The 13878-nt window shown below is 45.5% G+C and overlaps 1 protein-coding gene across 1 annotated transcript in view; it reads right to left on the reverse strand.

The window, feature by feature from the left end:
- LOC121580601 (tetratricopeptide repeat protein 19, mitochondrial) overlaps positions 1-7803 on the reverse strand; it is a 36648-nt gene extending 28845 nt beyond the window's left edge. Inside the window, exon 1 of the mRNA XM_041895572.2 lies at positions 7408-7803. Coding sequence (XP_041751506.1) covers positions 7408-7547 — 140 coding nt within the window. The 5' untranslated portion in view covers positions 7548-7803. The remainder of the gene's footprint in view (positions 1-7407) is intronic.
- Positions 7804-13878: the final 6075 nt, after the last annotated feature.

Here is a 13878-nt window from a genome sequence, read left to right on the forward strand (position 1 = left end):
ATCTAGTAATGAATGTCCACAGATCGACTTTGCCCCATAAACATTACACACAACATAGTAGAATGAATTGTTGTGAAAGACACAATCTGTCAGCCTTTTTTCCCAAACATCCGTTCTACCTAATTTCTACCAAAATGTTAAATGTGCAACCAGAGGAAAAAAAAACTCTAGACCACCTTTACTCCACACACAGAGACGCATACAAAGCTCTCCCTCGCCCTCCATTTGGCAAATCTGACCATAACTCTATCCTCCTGATTCCTGCTTATAAGCAAAAACTAAAGCAGGAAGCACCAGTGACTCGGTTAATAAAAAAGTGGTCAGATGACGCAGATGCTAAGCTACAGGACTGTTTTGCTAGCACAGACTGGAACATGTTCCGGGATTCTTCAGATAGCATTGAGGAGTACACCACATCAGTCACTGGCTTCATCAATAAGTGCATCAATGATGTTGTCCCCACAGTGACCGTACGTACCCCAACCAGAAGCCATGGATTTCAGGAAACATCCGCACTGAGCTAAAGGGTAGAGCTGCCGCTTTCAAGGAGCGGGACTCTAACCCGGACGCTTATAAGAAATCCCGCTATGCCCTCCGACGAACCATCAAACAGGCAAAGAGTCAATACAGGACTAATACAGGCGCACCGGTTTGTGTCAAGAACTGCAACGTTGCTGGGTTTTTCACGCTCAACAGTTTTCTGTGTGTATCAGGAATGGAACATGAACCATCAAACAGGCAAAGAGTCAATACAGGACTAAGATTGATCGTACTACACCGGCTCTGACGCTCATCGGATGTGGCAGGGCTTGAAAACTATTACAGACTACAAAGGGAAGCACAGCCGCGAGCTGCCCAGTGACACAAGACTTCCAGACGAGCTAAACCACTTCAATGCTCGCTTCGAGGCAAGCAACACTGAAGCATGCATGAGAGCACCAGCTGTTCCGGATGACTATGTGATCACGCTCTCCGTAGCCGATGTGAGTAAGACTTTTAAGCAGGTCAACATTCACAAGGCCGCAGGGCCAGACGGATTACCAGGACGTGTAATCCGAGCATGTGCTGACCAACTGGCAAGTGTCTTCACTGACATTTTCAACATGTCCCTGACTGAGTCTGTAATACCAACATGTTCCAAGCAGACCACCATAGTCCCCGTGCCCAAGGACTCTAAGATAACCTGCCTAAATGACTACCGACCCGTAGCACTGACGTCTGTAGCCATGAAGTGTTTTGAAAGGCTGGTCATGGCTCACATCAACACCATTATCCCAGAAACCCTAGACCCACTCCAATTTGCATATCGCCCCAACAGAACCACAGATGATGCAATCTCTATTGCACTCCACACTGCCCTTTCCCACCTGGACAAGAGGAACACCTACGTGAGAATGCTATTCATTGACTACAGCTCAGCATTCAACACCATAGTGCCCTCAAAGCTCATCACTAAGCTAAGGATCCTGGGACTAAACACCTCCCTCTGCAACTGGATCCTGGACTTCCTGACGGGCCGCCCCCAGGTGGTAACAACACATCTGCCACACTGATCCTCAACACGGGGGCCCCTCAGGGGTGCGTGCTCAGTCCCCTCCTGTACTCCCTGTTCACCCATGACTGCATGGCCAGGCACGACTCCAACACCATCATTAAGTTTGCTGACGACACAACAGTGGTAGGCCTGATCACCGACAACGATGAGACAGCCTATAGGGAGGAGGTCAGAGACCTGGCCGTGTGGTGCCAGGATAACAACCTCTCCCTCAACGTGACCAAGACAAAGGAGATGATTGTGGACTACAGGAAAAAAAAGAGGTCTGAGCACGCCCCCATTCTCATCGACAGGGCTGTAGTGGAACAGGTTGAGAGCTTCAAGTTCCTTGGTGTCCACATCACCAACGAACTATCATGGTCTAAACACACCAAGACAGTCGTGAATTGGGCACGACAAAGCCTATTCCCCCTCAGGAGACTGAAAAGATTTGGCATGGGTCCTCAGATCCTCAAAAAATTATACAGCTGCACCATCGAGAGCATCCTGACTGGTTGCATCACCGCCTGGTATGGTAACTGCTTGGCCTCCGACCGCAAGGCACTACAGAGGGTAGTGCGTATGGCCCAGTACATCACTGGGGCCAAGCTTCCTGCCATCCAGGACCTCTATACCAGGCGGTGTCAGAGGAAGGCCCTCAAAATTGTCAAAGACTCCAGCCACCCTAGTCATAGACTGTTCTCTCTGCTACCGCACGGCAAGCGGTACCAGAGTGCCAAGTCTAGGTCCAAAAGACTTCTCAACAGCTTCTACCCCCAAGCCATAAGACTCCTGAACAGCTAATCATGGCTACCCGGACTATTTGCACTGCCCCCCCACCCCATCTTTTTACGCTGCTGCTACTCTGTTAATTATTTATGCATAGTCACTTTAACTCTACCCACATGTACATATTACTTCAACTACCTCATCTAGCCGGTGCCCCCGCACATTGACTCTGCACCGGTACCCCCCTGTATATATAGCCTCCCTACTGTTATTTTATTTTACTTCTGCTCTTTTTTTCTCAACACTTTTTTGTTGTTGTTTTATTTTACTTTTTTATTTAAAATAAATGCACTGTTGGTTAAGGGCTTGTAAGTAAGCATTTCACTGTAATGTCTGCACCTGTTGTATTCGGCGCATGTGGCCAATAAAATTGGATTTGATTTGTTCAGTAAATATGTGTGACAAAAATAAATCATTTTGAAAAAAAAATCCTATTAAAACTGCCCAGGAGGGCACAATGTTCTGAACATTTCTGATGGAAATGTGACCCGTTCATTATCCATCCGCATATCCCGTCTGCCCTGTCCTTTCCTTGTGCTCAGTACTGTTCCAGTGCAATGTGGTTACGACGTTTCAGCCAATGAATGAACAGAGACCAGTGTTTACGACCTTTTTACGACAAAGGTTCTTTATTTGCGGTGTTTACACCCACGTCCTGCTCAATGCCAGAGATGCACAACGCTATATAGGGGCAAACGAAATACAGAGTTGCAAATGGAAGCTTTGACGAGAGACGGTTAGTAATGTTACTCTCATAGAAACTAATTCCTTGTCGAGACTTGGCATACATTTGCTGTATAATTTTGTCTGTGAAAAGGTGATGCACAAGCTCCATTGTTTACATTTTGGTGGCACGTTCTTTGAGGGTTTGAAGTGTAAAGCAAATAATCTCACGAGTCTGTAATATTTAGGGGCATATAAATCACATTTCCACCAATCTGAATTAGTTATCTGAATTAGTTTAGGGCTATAGGAGCAAACGGAACCAAAAGGGGAGGGACCTATACATTTTGTCCAATAGAAACTCTCGTTTCGTTGCAAAACGTTTTCCGTTTGGAGTAAATGGCTTCTGCTACAAAACGTTTTGCTACGGTTTTCGACTAAAGAATACATCCCTGACCTCTATGGCTGCGTTTATGATGTAAACGGAGCCGTAGCGACATATATCCGCTGTGTAGGCTACTTAAAGCACCTCCCTTTCAAACACATTGGCTGGGACCAGGGCTGCGTTCAGCAGGACATACTGTTGGCCAACGTTCAGATAGAAATGTATGATGTAGAACAAACATACAGTACCAGTCAAAAGTTTGGACACACCTACTCATTCAAGGGTTTTCATTTATTTTGACTATTTTCTACATTGTAGAATAATAGTGAAGACATCAAAACTATGAAATAACACATATGGAATCACATAGTAACCAAAAAAGTGTTAAACAAATCAAAATATATTTTATATTTGAGATTCTTCAAAGTAGCCACCCTTTGCCTTGATGACAGCTTTGTACACTCTTGGCATTCTCTCAACCAGCTTCACGAGGAAAGCTTTTCCAGCAATCTTGACGGAGTTCCCACATATGCTGAGCACTTGTTGGCTGCTTTTCCTTCACTCTGCGGTCCAACTCATCCCAAACCATCTCAATTTGGTTGAGATCGGGGGATTGTGGAGGCCAGGTCATCTGATGCAGCACTCCATCACTCTCCTTGGTCTTGGTATATTTAAAAAAAGGATATGTATATATTTGTATGTATATGTATTTATATGTGTGTATATATATGTGTGTATATATATATATATATATGTATATATATATATATATATACACACACATATATATACACACATATAAATACATATACATACAAATATATACATATCCTTTTTTTAAATATACCAAGACCAAGGAGAGTGATGGAGTGCTGCATCAGATGACCTGGCCTCCACAATCCCCCGATCTCAACCAAATTGAGATGGTTTGGGATGAGTTGGACCGCAGAGTGTATATATATATATATGTGTATGCGAGAGAAAAAACATATGGGGGATTGGAAGTGATGCAGACAATTACATTGACGGAAGTAACAAACTATCTGCAATATTAAAGCTGATCTACCCCCCTAAATTAAAAAAAAATTAAAATAAGAAATAGCCCTTACACAGCCTGGAGGTGTGGTGGGTCATTGTCCTGTTGAAAAACAAATGATAGTCCCACTAAGGCCAAACCAGATGGGATGGTGTATCTCTGCAGAATGCTGTGGTAGCCATGCTGGTTAAGTGTGCCTTGAATTCTAAATAAATCACTGACAGTGTCACTAGCAAAGCACCATTACACCTCCTCCTCCATGCTTCACTGTGGGAACCACACATGCGAAGATCATCTGTTTACCTACTCTGCTTCTCACAAAGGCACGGCAGTTGCAACCAAAAATCTCAAATTTGGACTCCACTGATCTAATGTCCATTGCTCGTGTTTCTTGGCCCAAGCAAGTCTCTTCTTCTTATTGGTGTCCTTTAGTAATGGTTTCTTTGCAGCAATTCGACCATGAAGGCCTGATTCACGCAGTCTCCTCTGAACAGTTGATGTTGAGATGTGTCTGTTACTTGAACTCTGTGAAGCATTTATTTGGGCTGCAATCTGAGGTGCAGTTAACTCTAATGAACTTATCCTCTACAGCAGAGGTAACTCTGGGTCTTCCTTTCCTGTGGCGGTCCTCATGAGAGCCATTTTCATCATAGCGCATGATGGTTTTTGCGACTGCACTTGAAGAAACGTTAAAAGTTCTTGAAATTTTCCGGATTGACTGATCTTCATGTCTTAAAGTAATGATGGACTGTCGTTTCTCTTTGCTTATTTGAGCTGTCCTTGCCATAATATGGACTTGGTCTTTTACCAAATAGGGCTATCTTCTGTTAACCACCCCTACCTTGTCTCAACACAACTGATTGACTCAAACGCATTAAGAAGGAAAGGCATTCCACAAATTTACATTTAACAAGGCACACCTGTTAATTGAAATGCATTCCAGGTGACTACCTCATGAAGCTGGTTGAGAGAATGCCAAGAGTTTGAAGAATCTCAAATATATTTAGATTTGTTCAACACTTTTTTGGTTACTACATAATTCCATATGTGTTATTTCATAGTTTTGATGTCTTCACTATTATTCTACAATGTAGAAAATAGTAAAAATAAAGAAAAACCCTTGAATGAGTAGGTGTGTCCAAACTTTTGACTGGTACTGTACCTCTCTGGTAAATAGAATAAGGAATCACGTCAGCTCTAGTCATGGCATTTCTATCTGCAACGTTTTCGTACTGAACATGGCCCAGGGTTCTCAGTTGTCCCCACAGAGGTAGATCGAATCTGTGCCACAATGGCTTCTGTGACAGCTTTGGCAGCGCCATTGAGGGCTTTCTCCCCCTGTCATCTCTGTTATCCAGCTAACTGAATTTGTACCTACAGTAGGTCCCCCTATCATCTCTGTTATCCAGCTAACTTAATTTGTGCCTACTGTAGGTCCCCCTATCATCTCTGTTATCCAGCTAACTTAATTTATGCCTACTGTAGGTCCCCCTCTCCCCCTGTCATCTCTGTTATCCAGCTAACTGAATTTGTGCCTACAGTAGGTCCCCCTATCATCTCTGTTATCCAGCTAACTTAATGTATGCCTACTGTAGGTCCCCCTCTTCCTCTATCATCTCTGCGTCTCCTGATCCCTCCACTGCGGCTGGTGTCTGCAGCTCTATGGCAAGTTGTTCAGCAGAGAGACATCATGGACTACGGGTTGGTGGAGGAGTTTGTCACCACTGTGTTGGAGATGGTCCCTGATATGATGAGTTACAGGGAGAGAGTCCAACTCATCATGGGGCTTCGAGCACAGGTGAGAGATGGTGCTGATGAGTGGAGATGAAGGAGTCTCCAGAGTTACTCAACTCTCATCTCCTGATGTCAGTACACTGTTTCAGTTTTTCGTTGGCCCACCCACCAGTCTAACTTTTACTCATTCAGCTGGTTCTGCAGTTGTGTCGCTCTGATCACCTAGCCAACCCTGAGACCATCCAGCCACACCTGAACAGGATGAAGACCTGTATCATCACTCATGGGGACAAGGAGGTTAGTGCTTCTCAGTGACAGATCAAGACTTGTAACTCTGCTGGTTAGTTTCATTTATTGACTGAGCTATCCATACTTGCTGTAGATTTCTGATCCAGAGGTGGAAGCGTCAGAGTCGAACTTCCTGAAGCTGATTCAAACTCTGCTGGAAGACCCAGTTGAGAAGGAACACTTCTTTCAGGTCAGTGTTGTAACTAAGGATCTGCTGATTATGATGATTTAGATTTTATTTTATTAGGATCTCTTTTAGTCCTCATTCGGACTAATCTTCCAAGAGTCCTTGATGATGATGTTAACTCCAAGAGTGAATGGTTTTTACAAGGAAGTGAAACTCGTTGTTAGATCAAAAAGTACTGAAACCCTCTATCTGCTTGTCTCCTAGAGCGTTTTTCCAGAGGAATTTGGCCCCAAGTATGACTCAGCATTGCAGACTCTGGTGTGGGAGTTCCTCTCCAGGCTGGAGAAGCTGCTTCCAACACCAACCCTTCAACAGGTACCAAGCTAACATCTTATTACCTTTATCAGGTACCAAGCTAACATCTTATTACCTTCAGCAGGTACCAAGCTAACATCTTATTACCTTTATCAGGTACCAAGCTAACATCTTATTACCTTTATCAGGTACCAAGCTAACATCTTATTACCTTCAACAGTATACTGTCATACAAGTTGTTTTTAAAATTCACTGTACAAAGATATTTGTCCTTTTTTAAAAATGCGCAAGTAATGGTAGACCAAGGGAAACCTTGGTATGTTTTAGGTTGGCTAAACCAAATGTTGTAATCTGTGAAAAATGACACATTCTCATTAAGTGGATAACTAGATGGTTACAACAGAGTGAAACGTGCCTAAAGACACATTTCTTAAAGTCTACTACATGTGTTTTGTGCATATGTTATAATAGAAATGGATACGTTGCCTATTTTTTAAAGCCATTCTCTTTCCATTAGACGGCATCATGGTTCCTACCTGACCCCTCTGTCCTGGAGGAGTGTGTGCAGTGTGTGTCCCACCCTCAGCCTTTGAAGACCCTTCTCCAGCACCACAACAACACATGTGGACACGTAGACACCAATGGTAGGAGAAATAGACTTTGGACAGGAAATCATTATCAGATAGCCTGTAACATTTCCATGTTAGACACCAATGGTAGGAGAAATAGACTTTGGACAGCAAATAATGTTCTCAGATAGCCTGTAACATTTCCATGTTAGATACCAATGGTAGGAGAAATAGACTTTGGACAGGAAATAATGATCCGATTATGAGACTTTTCTGGACCCCTTCTTCCCGACAGCTAAAGGTCCCAAAGCTTCTGTGCATGTGCAGGATTCTTTACTTTACGTACAGTCTCTGCTCTACTAGTACATTTACATTTACATTTTAGTCATTTAGCAGACGCTCTTATCCAGAGCGACTTACAGGAGCAATTAGGGTTAAGTGCCTTGCTCAAGGGCACATTAACGTCATTTAGCAGACGCTCTTAGCCAGAGCGACTCACAAATTGGTGCGTTCACCCTATAGCCAGTGGGATAACCACTTTACAATTGGGGGGGTAGAAGGATTCCTTTATCCTATCCCAGGTATTCCTTAAAGAGGTGGGGTTTCAAATGTCTCCGGAAGGTGGTGAGTGACTCCGCTGTCCTGGCGTCGTGAGGGAGCTTGTTCCACCATTGGGGTGCCAGGGCAGCGAACAGTTTTGACTGGGCTGAGCGGGAACTATGCTTCCGCAGAGGAAGGGAGCCAGCAGGCCAGAGGTGGATGAGCGCAATGCCCTCGTTTGGGTGTAGGGACTGATCAGAGCCTGAAGGTACAGAGGTGCCGTTCCCCTCACTGCTCCATAGGCAAGCACCATGGTCTTGTAGCGGATGCGAGCTTCAACTGGAAGCCAGTGGAGTGTGCGGAGGAGGGGGGTGACGTGAGAGAACTTGGGAAGGTTGAACACCAGACGGGCTGCGGCATTCTGGATGAGTTGTAGGGGTTTAATGGCACAGGCAGGGAGGCCAGCCAACAGCGAGTTGCAGTAGTCCAGACGGGAGATGACAAGTGCCTGGATTAGGACCTGTGCCGCTTCCTGTGTAAGGCAGGGTCGTACTCTCCGAATGTTGTAGAGCATGAACCTGCAGGAGGCGGGTCACCGCCTTGATGTTGGCGGAGAACGACAGGGTGTTGTCCAGGGTCACGCCTAGGCTCTTCGCACTCTGGGAGGAGGACACAGGGGAGTTGTCAACCGTGATGGCGAGATCATGGAACGGGCAGTCCTTCCCCGGGAGGAAGAGCAGCTCCGTCTTGCCAGGGTTCAGCTTGAGGTGGTGATCCGTCATCCATACTGATATGTCTGCCAGACATGCAGAGATGCGATTCGCCACCTGGTTATCAGAAGGGGGAAAGGAGAAGATTAGTTGTGTATCGTCAGCGTAGCAATGATAGGAGAGACCATGTGAGGATATGACAGAGCCAAGTGACTTGGTGTATAGGGAGAAAAGGAGAGGGCCTAGAACTGAGCCTTGGGGGACACCAGTGGTGAGAGCACGTGGTGCGGAGACAGCTTCTCGCCACGCCACTTGGTAGGAGCGACCGGTCAGGTAGGACGCAATCCAGGAGTGAGCCGCGCCGGAGATGCCCAGCTCGGAGAGGGTGGAGAGGAGGATCTGATGGTTCACAGTGTCAAAGGCAGCAGACAGGTCTAGAAGGACAAGAGCAGAGGAGAGAGAGTTAGCTTTAGCAGTGCGGAGAGTCTCCGTGACACAGAGAAGAGCAGTCTCAGTTGAATGACCAGTCCTGAAACCTGATTGGTTTGGATCAAGAAGGTCATTCTGAGAGAGATAGCAAGAGAGTTGGCTAAAGACGGCACGCTCAATAGTTTTGGAAAGAAAAGAAAGAAGGGATACTGGTCTGTAGTTGTTGACATCAGTGGGGTCGAGTGTTGGTTTTTTGAGAAGGGGAGCAACTCTCGCTCTCTTGAAGACGGAAGGGACATGGCCAGCGGTCAAGGATGAGTTGATCAGCGAGGTGAGGTAGGGGAGAAGGTCACCGGAGATGGTCTGGAGAAGGGAGGAGGGGATGGGGTCAAGCGGGCAGGTTGTTGGGCGGCCTGCAGTCACAAGTCGCAGGATTTTATCTGGAGAGAGAGGGGAGAAAGAAGTCAAAGCATAGGGTAGGGCAGTGTGAGCAGGACCAGCAGTGTCATTAGACTTAACAAACGAGGATCGGATGTCGTCAACCTTCTTTTCAAAGTGGTTGACGAAGTCATCCACAGAGAGAGAGAGGGGGGAGGATTCAGGAGGGAGGAAAATGTGGCAAAGAGCTTCCCTAGGGTTAGAGGCAGATGCTTGGAATTTAGAGTGGTAGAAGGTGGCCTTAGCAGCAGAAACAGATGAAGAAAATGTAGAGAGGAGGGAGTGAAAAGATGCCAGGTCGGCAGGGAGTTTAGTTTTCTTCCATTTCCGCTCCGCTGCCCGGAGCTCTGTTCTGTGAGCTCGCAGTGAGTCATCAAGCCACGGAGCTGGAGGGGAGGACCGAGCCGGCCGGGAGGATAGGGGACACAGAGAGTCAAAGGATGCAGAAAGGGAGGAGAGGAGGGTTGAGGAGGCAGAATCAGGAGATTGGAGGGAGAAGGATTGAGCAGAGGGAAGAGTAGATAACCTCCCTTCACTTTGGACAGGAAAGAATGTTCTCAGATAGCCTGTAACATTTCCATGTTAGACACCAATGGTAGGAGAAATAGACTTTGGACAGGTAAGAATGAAATAAATAATGTGGAGATTGAGCAAGTTGAGGTGACTAAACTGCTTGGAGTAACCCTGGATTGTAAACTGTCATGGTCAAAACATATTGATACAACAGTAGCTAAGATGGGAAGAAGTCTGTCTATAATAAAGCGCTGCTCTACCTTCTTAACAACACTATCAACAAGGCAGGTCCTACAGGCTCTAGTTTTATCGCACCTGGACTACTGTTCAGTCATGTGGTCAGGTGCCACAAAGAGGGACTTGCAATTGGCTCAAAACAGGGCAGCATGGCTGGCCCTTTGATGTACACAGAGAGCAAACATTAATAATATGCATGTCAATCTCTCCTGGCTCAAAGTGGAGGAGAGATTGACTTCAACACTGCTTGTGTTTGTGAGAGGTATTGACATGTTGAAAGCACCGAGCTGTCTGTTTGAACGACTGGCACACAGCTCAGACACCCATGCATACCCCACAAGACATGCCACCAGAGGTCTCTTCACAGTCCCCAAGTCCAGAACAGACTATGGGAGGCACACAGTACTACATAGAGCCATGACTACATGGAACTCTATACCACATCAGGTAACTGATGAAAGCAGTAGAATCAGATTTAAAAAACAGATAAAAATACACCTTATGGAACAGCGGGGACTGTGAAGCAACACAAACATAGGCACAGACACATGCACACACACACACACGATAACATACACACTATACACACACCTACACATGGATTTTGTGCTGTAGATATGTGGTAGTGGAGTAGGGGCCTGAGGGCACACACTTAGTGTGCTGTGAAATCTGTTATGAATGTATTGTAACTGCCTTAATTTTGCTGGACCCCAGGAAGAGTAGCTGCTGCCTTGGCAGGAACTAATGTGGATCCATAATAAATACAAATGAGATTGAGACTTTTCTGGACCCCTCTTCCCGACATCTAAAGGTCCCAAAGCTTCTGCGCATGTGCAGGATTCTTTACGTCACGCACAGTCTCTGCTGTACTAGTAGAGAATCTCCATTCACATTTCTGACTGTCAGACGTGAATGACAATTCTTAAAGTTTTACCAGTGAAACGTCCATGCAGCATCTGCACACCAACTATTTCATCTCAATCCGTTTCATGGGGATATGCATTTAGAACCTATTGAGTTGTACAGTGTTGTTTCGAATGATGTAGCCTACAGTGAGCATTATACTATGCTTAGTAACGTTATACTATGCTATCATATTGGGTTCTGTTATGTAGAATACTATAATTACGTGAACTTGCAGACATTGATTCAGCTTTGATCTATCTTTATTAAGCAAGCACCATTCGCCAGAGTAGCCTCTCTACGAGTAGAGGGAAGAGACTGTGCATAGAGTAGAGAATCACATGCACAGAAGCCTTGGACCTTTAGCTGTTGGAAGAGGGGTCCAAGTCTGATCCGCAGCCACTCCATATGAGATATAACATTTCCATGTTTGCCTTTTTTAATGTTTTTTTTATATTCACTTTTCTTGTCATCATGTCCTCAGGTCTGTTTTCTGGCGACAATCAAATCCTAATCAAAGCTGACCCGGAGGTCCAATCAGAACCTGTGCAGCAATGTATGAGCCCGGTTTCATCTGACAATGAGTCAGAGATGGCCCCTTTGTTGGTACTGGGGATGAATTCAGACCGAACTGTAAATATCGACATGAATAAAGAGGTGGAGCCTGTTTCTTTAGAGGTAGCGCATATATACAATAAAACAACAGAGAAAAACATTGAACACAACGCACCAGGTAAAGAGACAGTAAAAGAGATGAAAAATAATACATATTTTCACCACCTTCAAACTGACAGGCTGGAAATCCAAGGAAAAGCCCACAACAGCCAACAGGAAGTGCAGGACATTTCTAGTTTGTCTACTTCCTGTCGGCTCCGTCAGCCCGCAGTGATGCTGCACAGACTTGACATTACTGATATGCTGTTAACTGTGTCAGAGGTCTCTCTAACACCGAGGAGAGAGAGGCTTCAGATTGACAAAGTGGGATCCCAAGGACCGAGAAGAGGACAGGTCATATCACAAAAGAGTGAGAGGAATGTCAATGAAGAGCCCTCTGATGGTCAACATCAGTATTCTTTGGCCGCTGACCCATCCCCCACCACAGGGCAGCCTAAAAGAAGCAAGCGTGTCAAAATATGCTCCTTGTGTGGAAAGACTTTCAGCGAAGCAAAGGATTTGACGGCACACATGAGATCTCACAACGAGCAGAGCCCTTACAAGTGCACCCAGTGTGGACAAGACTATGAGCACCATGAGGACTTACTGACACATCAGCAGAATGTGTGTGAGGAGGCAGGTCAACCAGAAGAGGACAGCATGTCTACAGCATCTTTAAAGGAGGATAACATGTCTACGACATCTATGGAGGATCAGACGGAGCTAGCATGCACAGAGCTATCAGAGTCTTCCAAAGCCAGGACATGCCGCGTGTGTCACAAAACTGTCTATAGTATAAATTATTTGAGAAAGCACCTGAAATCCCAACATGGTCAACTCCTGAAGATGCATAAGAAACTCGAAACGTTTTTCTGTTGCTCTCTGTGTAATAAGACCTTTGGATGCAGAAATGATTTGAGAAAGCACCTGAAATCCCAACATGGTCAACTCCTGAAGATGCATAAGAAACACAAAAATATGATCTGTTGCACTCTGTGTAATAAGTCCTTTGATCTTTCTGAGCCAAACGAGTGTGAGGTGAACCAACAGCAACTTCCCAGGAAGGCTCACCCAGAGGCCAACACACTTATAGCTGCAGTAGAAAATGGGTTAGTGATACCACAGCCCTCAAGCACCACATGCCAGAACCCAACAACCTCCAATGCTCTGCCCATTCAGGCACAGTCCTACAATGACTACAGAACATGTATTTTGTGCGATGAAACTTTCGATACTGCAGACACCATGAGAAAGCACCTTAGATTTCAACACAATATACTGTCTTACTTGTGCCACGATTGTGGGGAAAGTTTCTCAAGCAAATTAGATCTGCAGAAACACTCAAAGAATTGTTTGAGTATTCCAGATTCAAGAAAATGTCCTGAGTGCAGGAAAATGACTTCTCAAACAACACAGCCGCAGGAAAACATTTGTCAGGAGATGAACCAAAGACAACAGCAACTACCTGCAGGGGAAAATGAGATAGAGATCCTTCATTCCTGCAGCACAGACGTTACCTTCTCAAATGACTCGCAACAACACCAGCCAATAGAGTGTGAGGAGATTAACTTTCAGAGAAGACAGCAAGACTGGAGTGAGGAAGTTGATCCAAACCAGCATCCAGAGGAGGTTGAACCAGCAGACAGAAGCAGTTCTCTGCTTTCAAGGGAGAATGGGACAGAGATTCCCCAGAGCCATAGCACTTCACCCCAGAACCCAACAACCTCTGACGCTCCCCCTGCTGAGCCACGGCCACCTGGCATCTCCCCCCTAGCCTCTCTCAAGTCTAGAACTTGCCCTTTGTGCTCTAAATGTTTTGCTTATAAAAAGACCATGATGCAGCATTTGAGACGTCACTCACAGGGTCAGGGACCCTTCATGTGCACCATGTGTTCAAAGAGCTTTGGTACCGCCGGTGATTTGAAGAGACATCAGGGAATTAAGAGCGGCTGTGGGCCAAATCATCGTAATCTTGTCGTACCTGAGAATGTTCCCACAGAAGAAAAAACGGTCT

This window comes from Coregonus clupeaformis, chromosome 14 (genome assembly GCF_020615455.1).
Source record: "Coregonus clupeaformis isolate EN_2021a chromosome 14, ASM2061545v1, whole genome shotgun sequence".
NCBI lineage: Eukaryota > Metazoa > Chordata > Actinopteri > Salmoniformes > Salmonidae > Coregonus > Coregonus clupeaformis.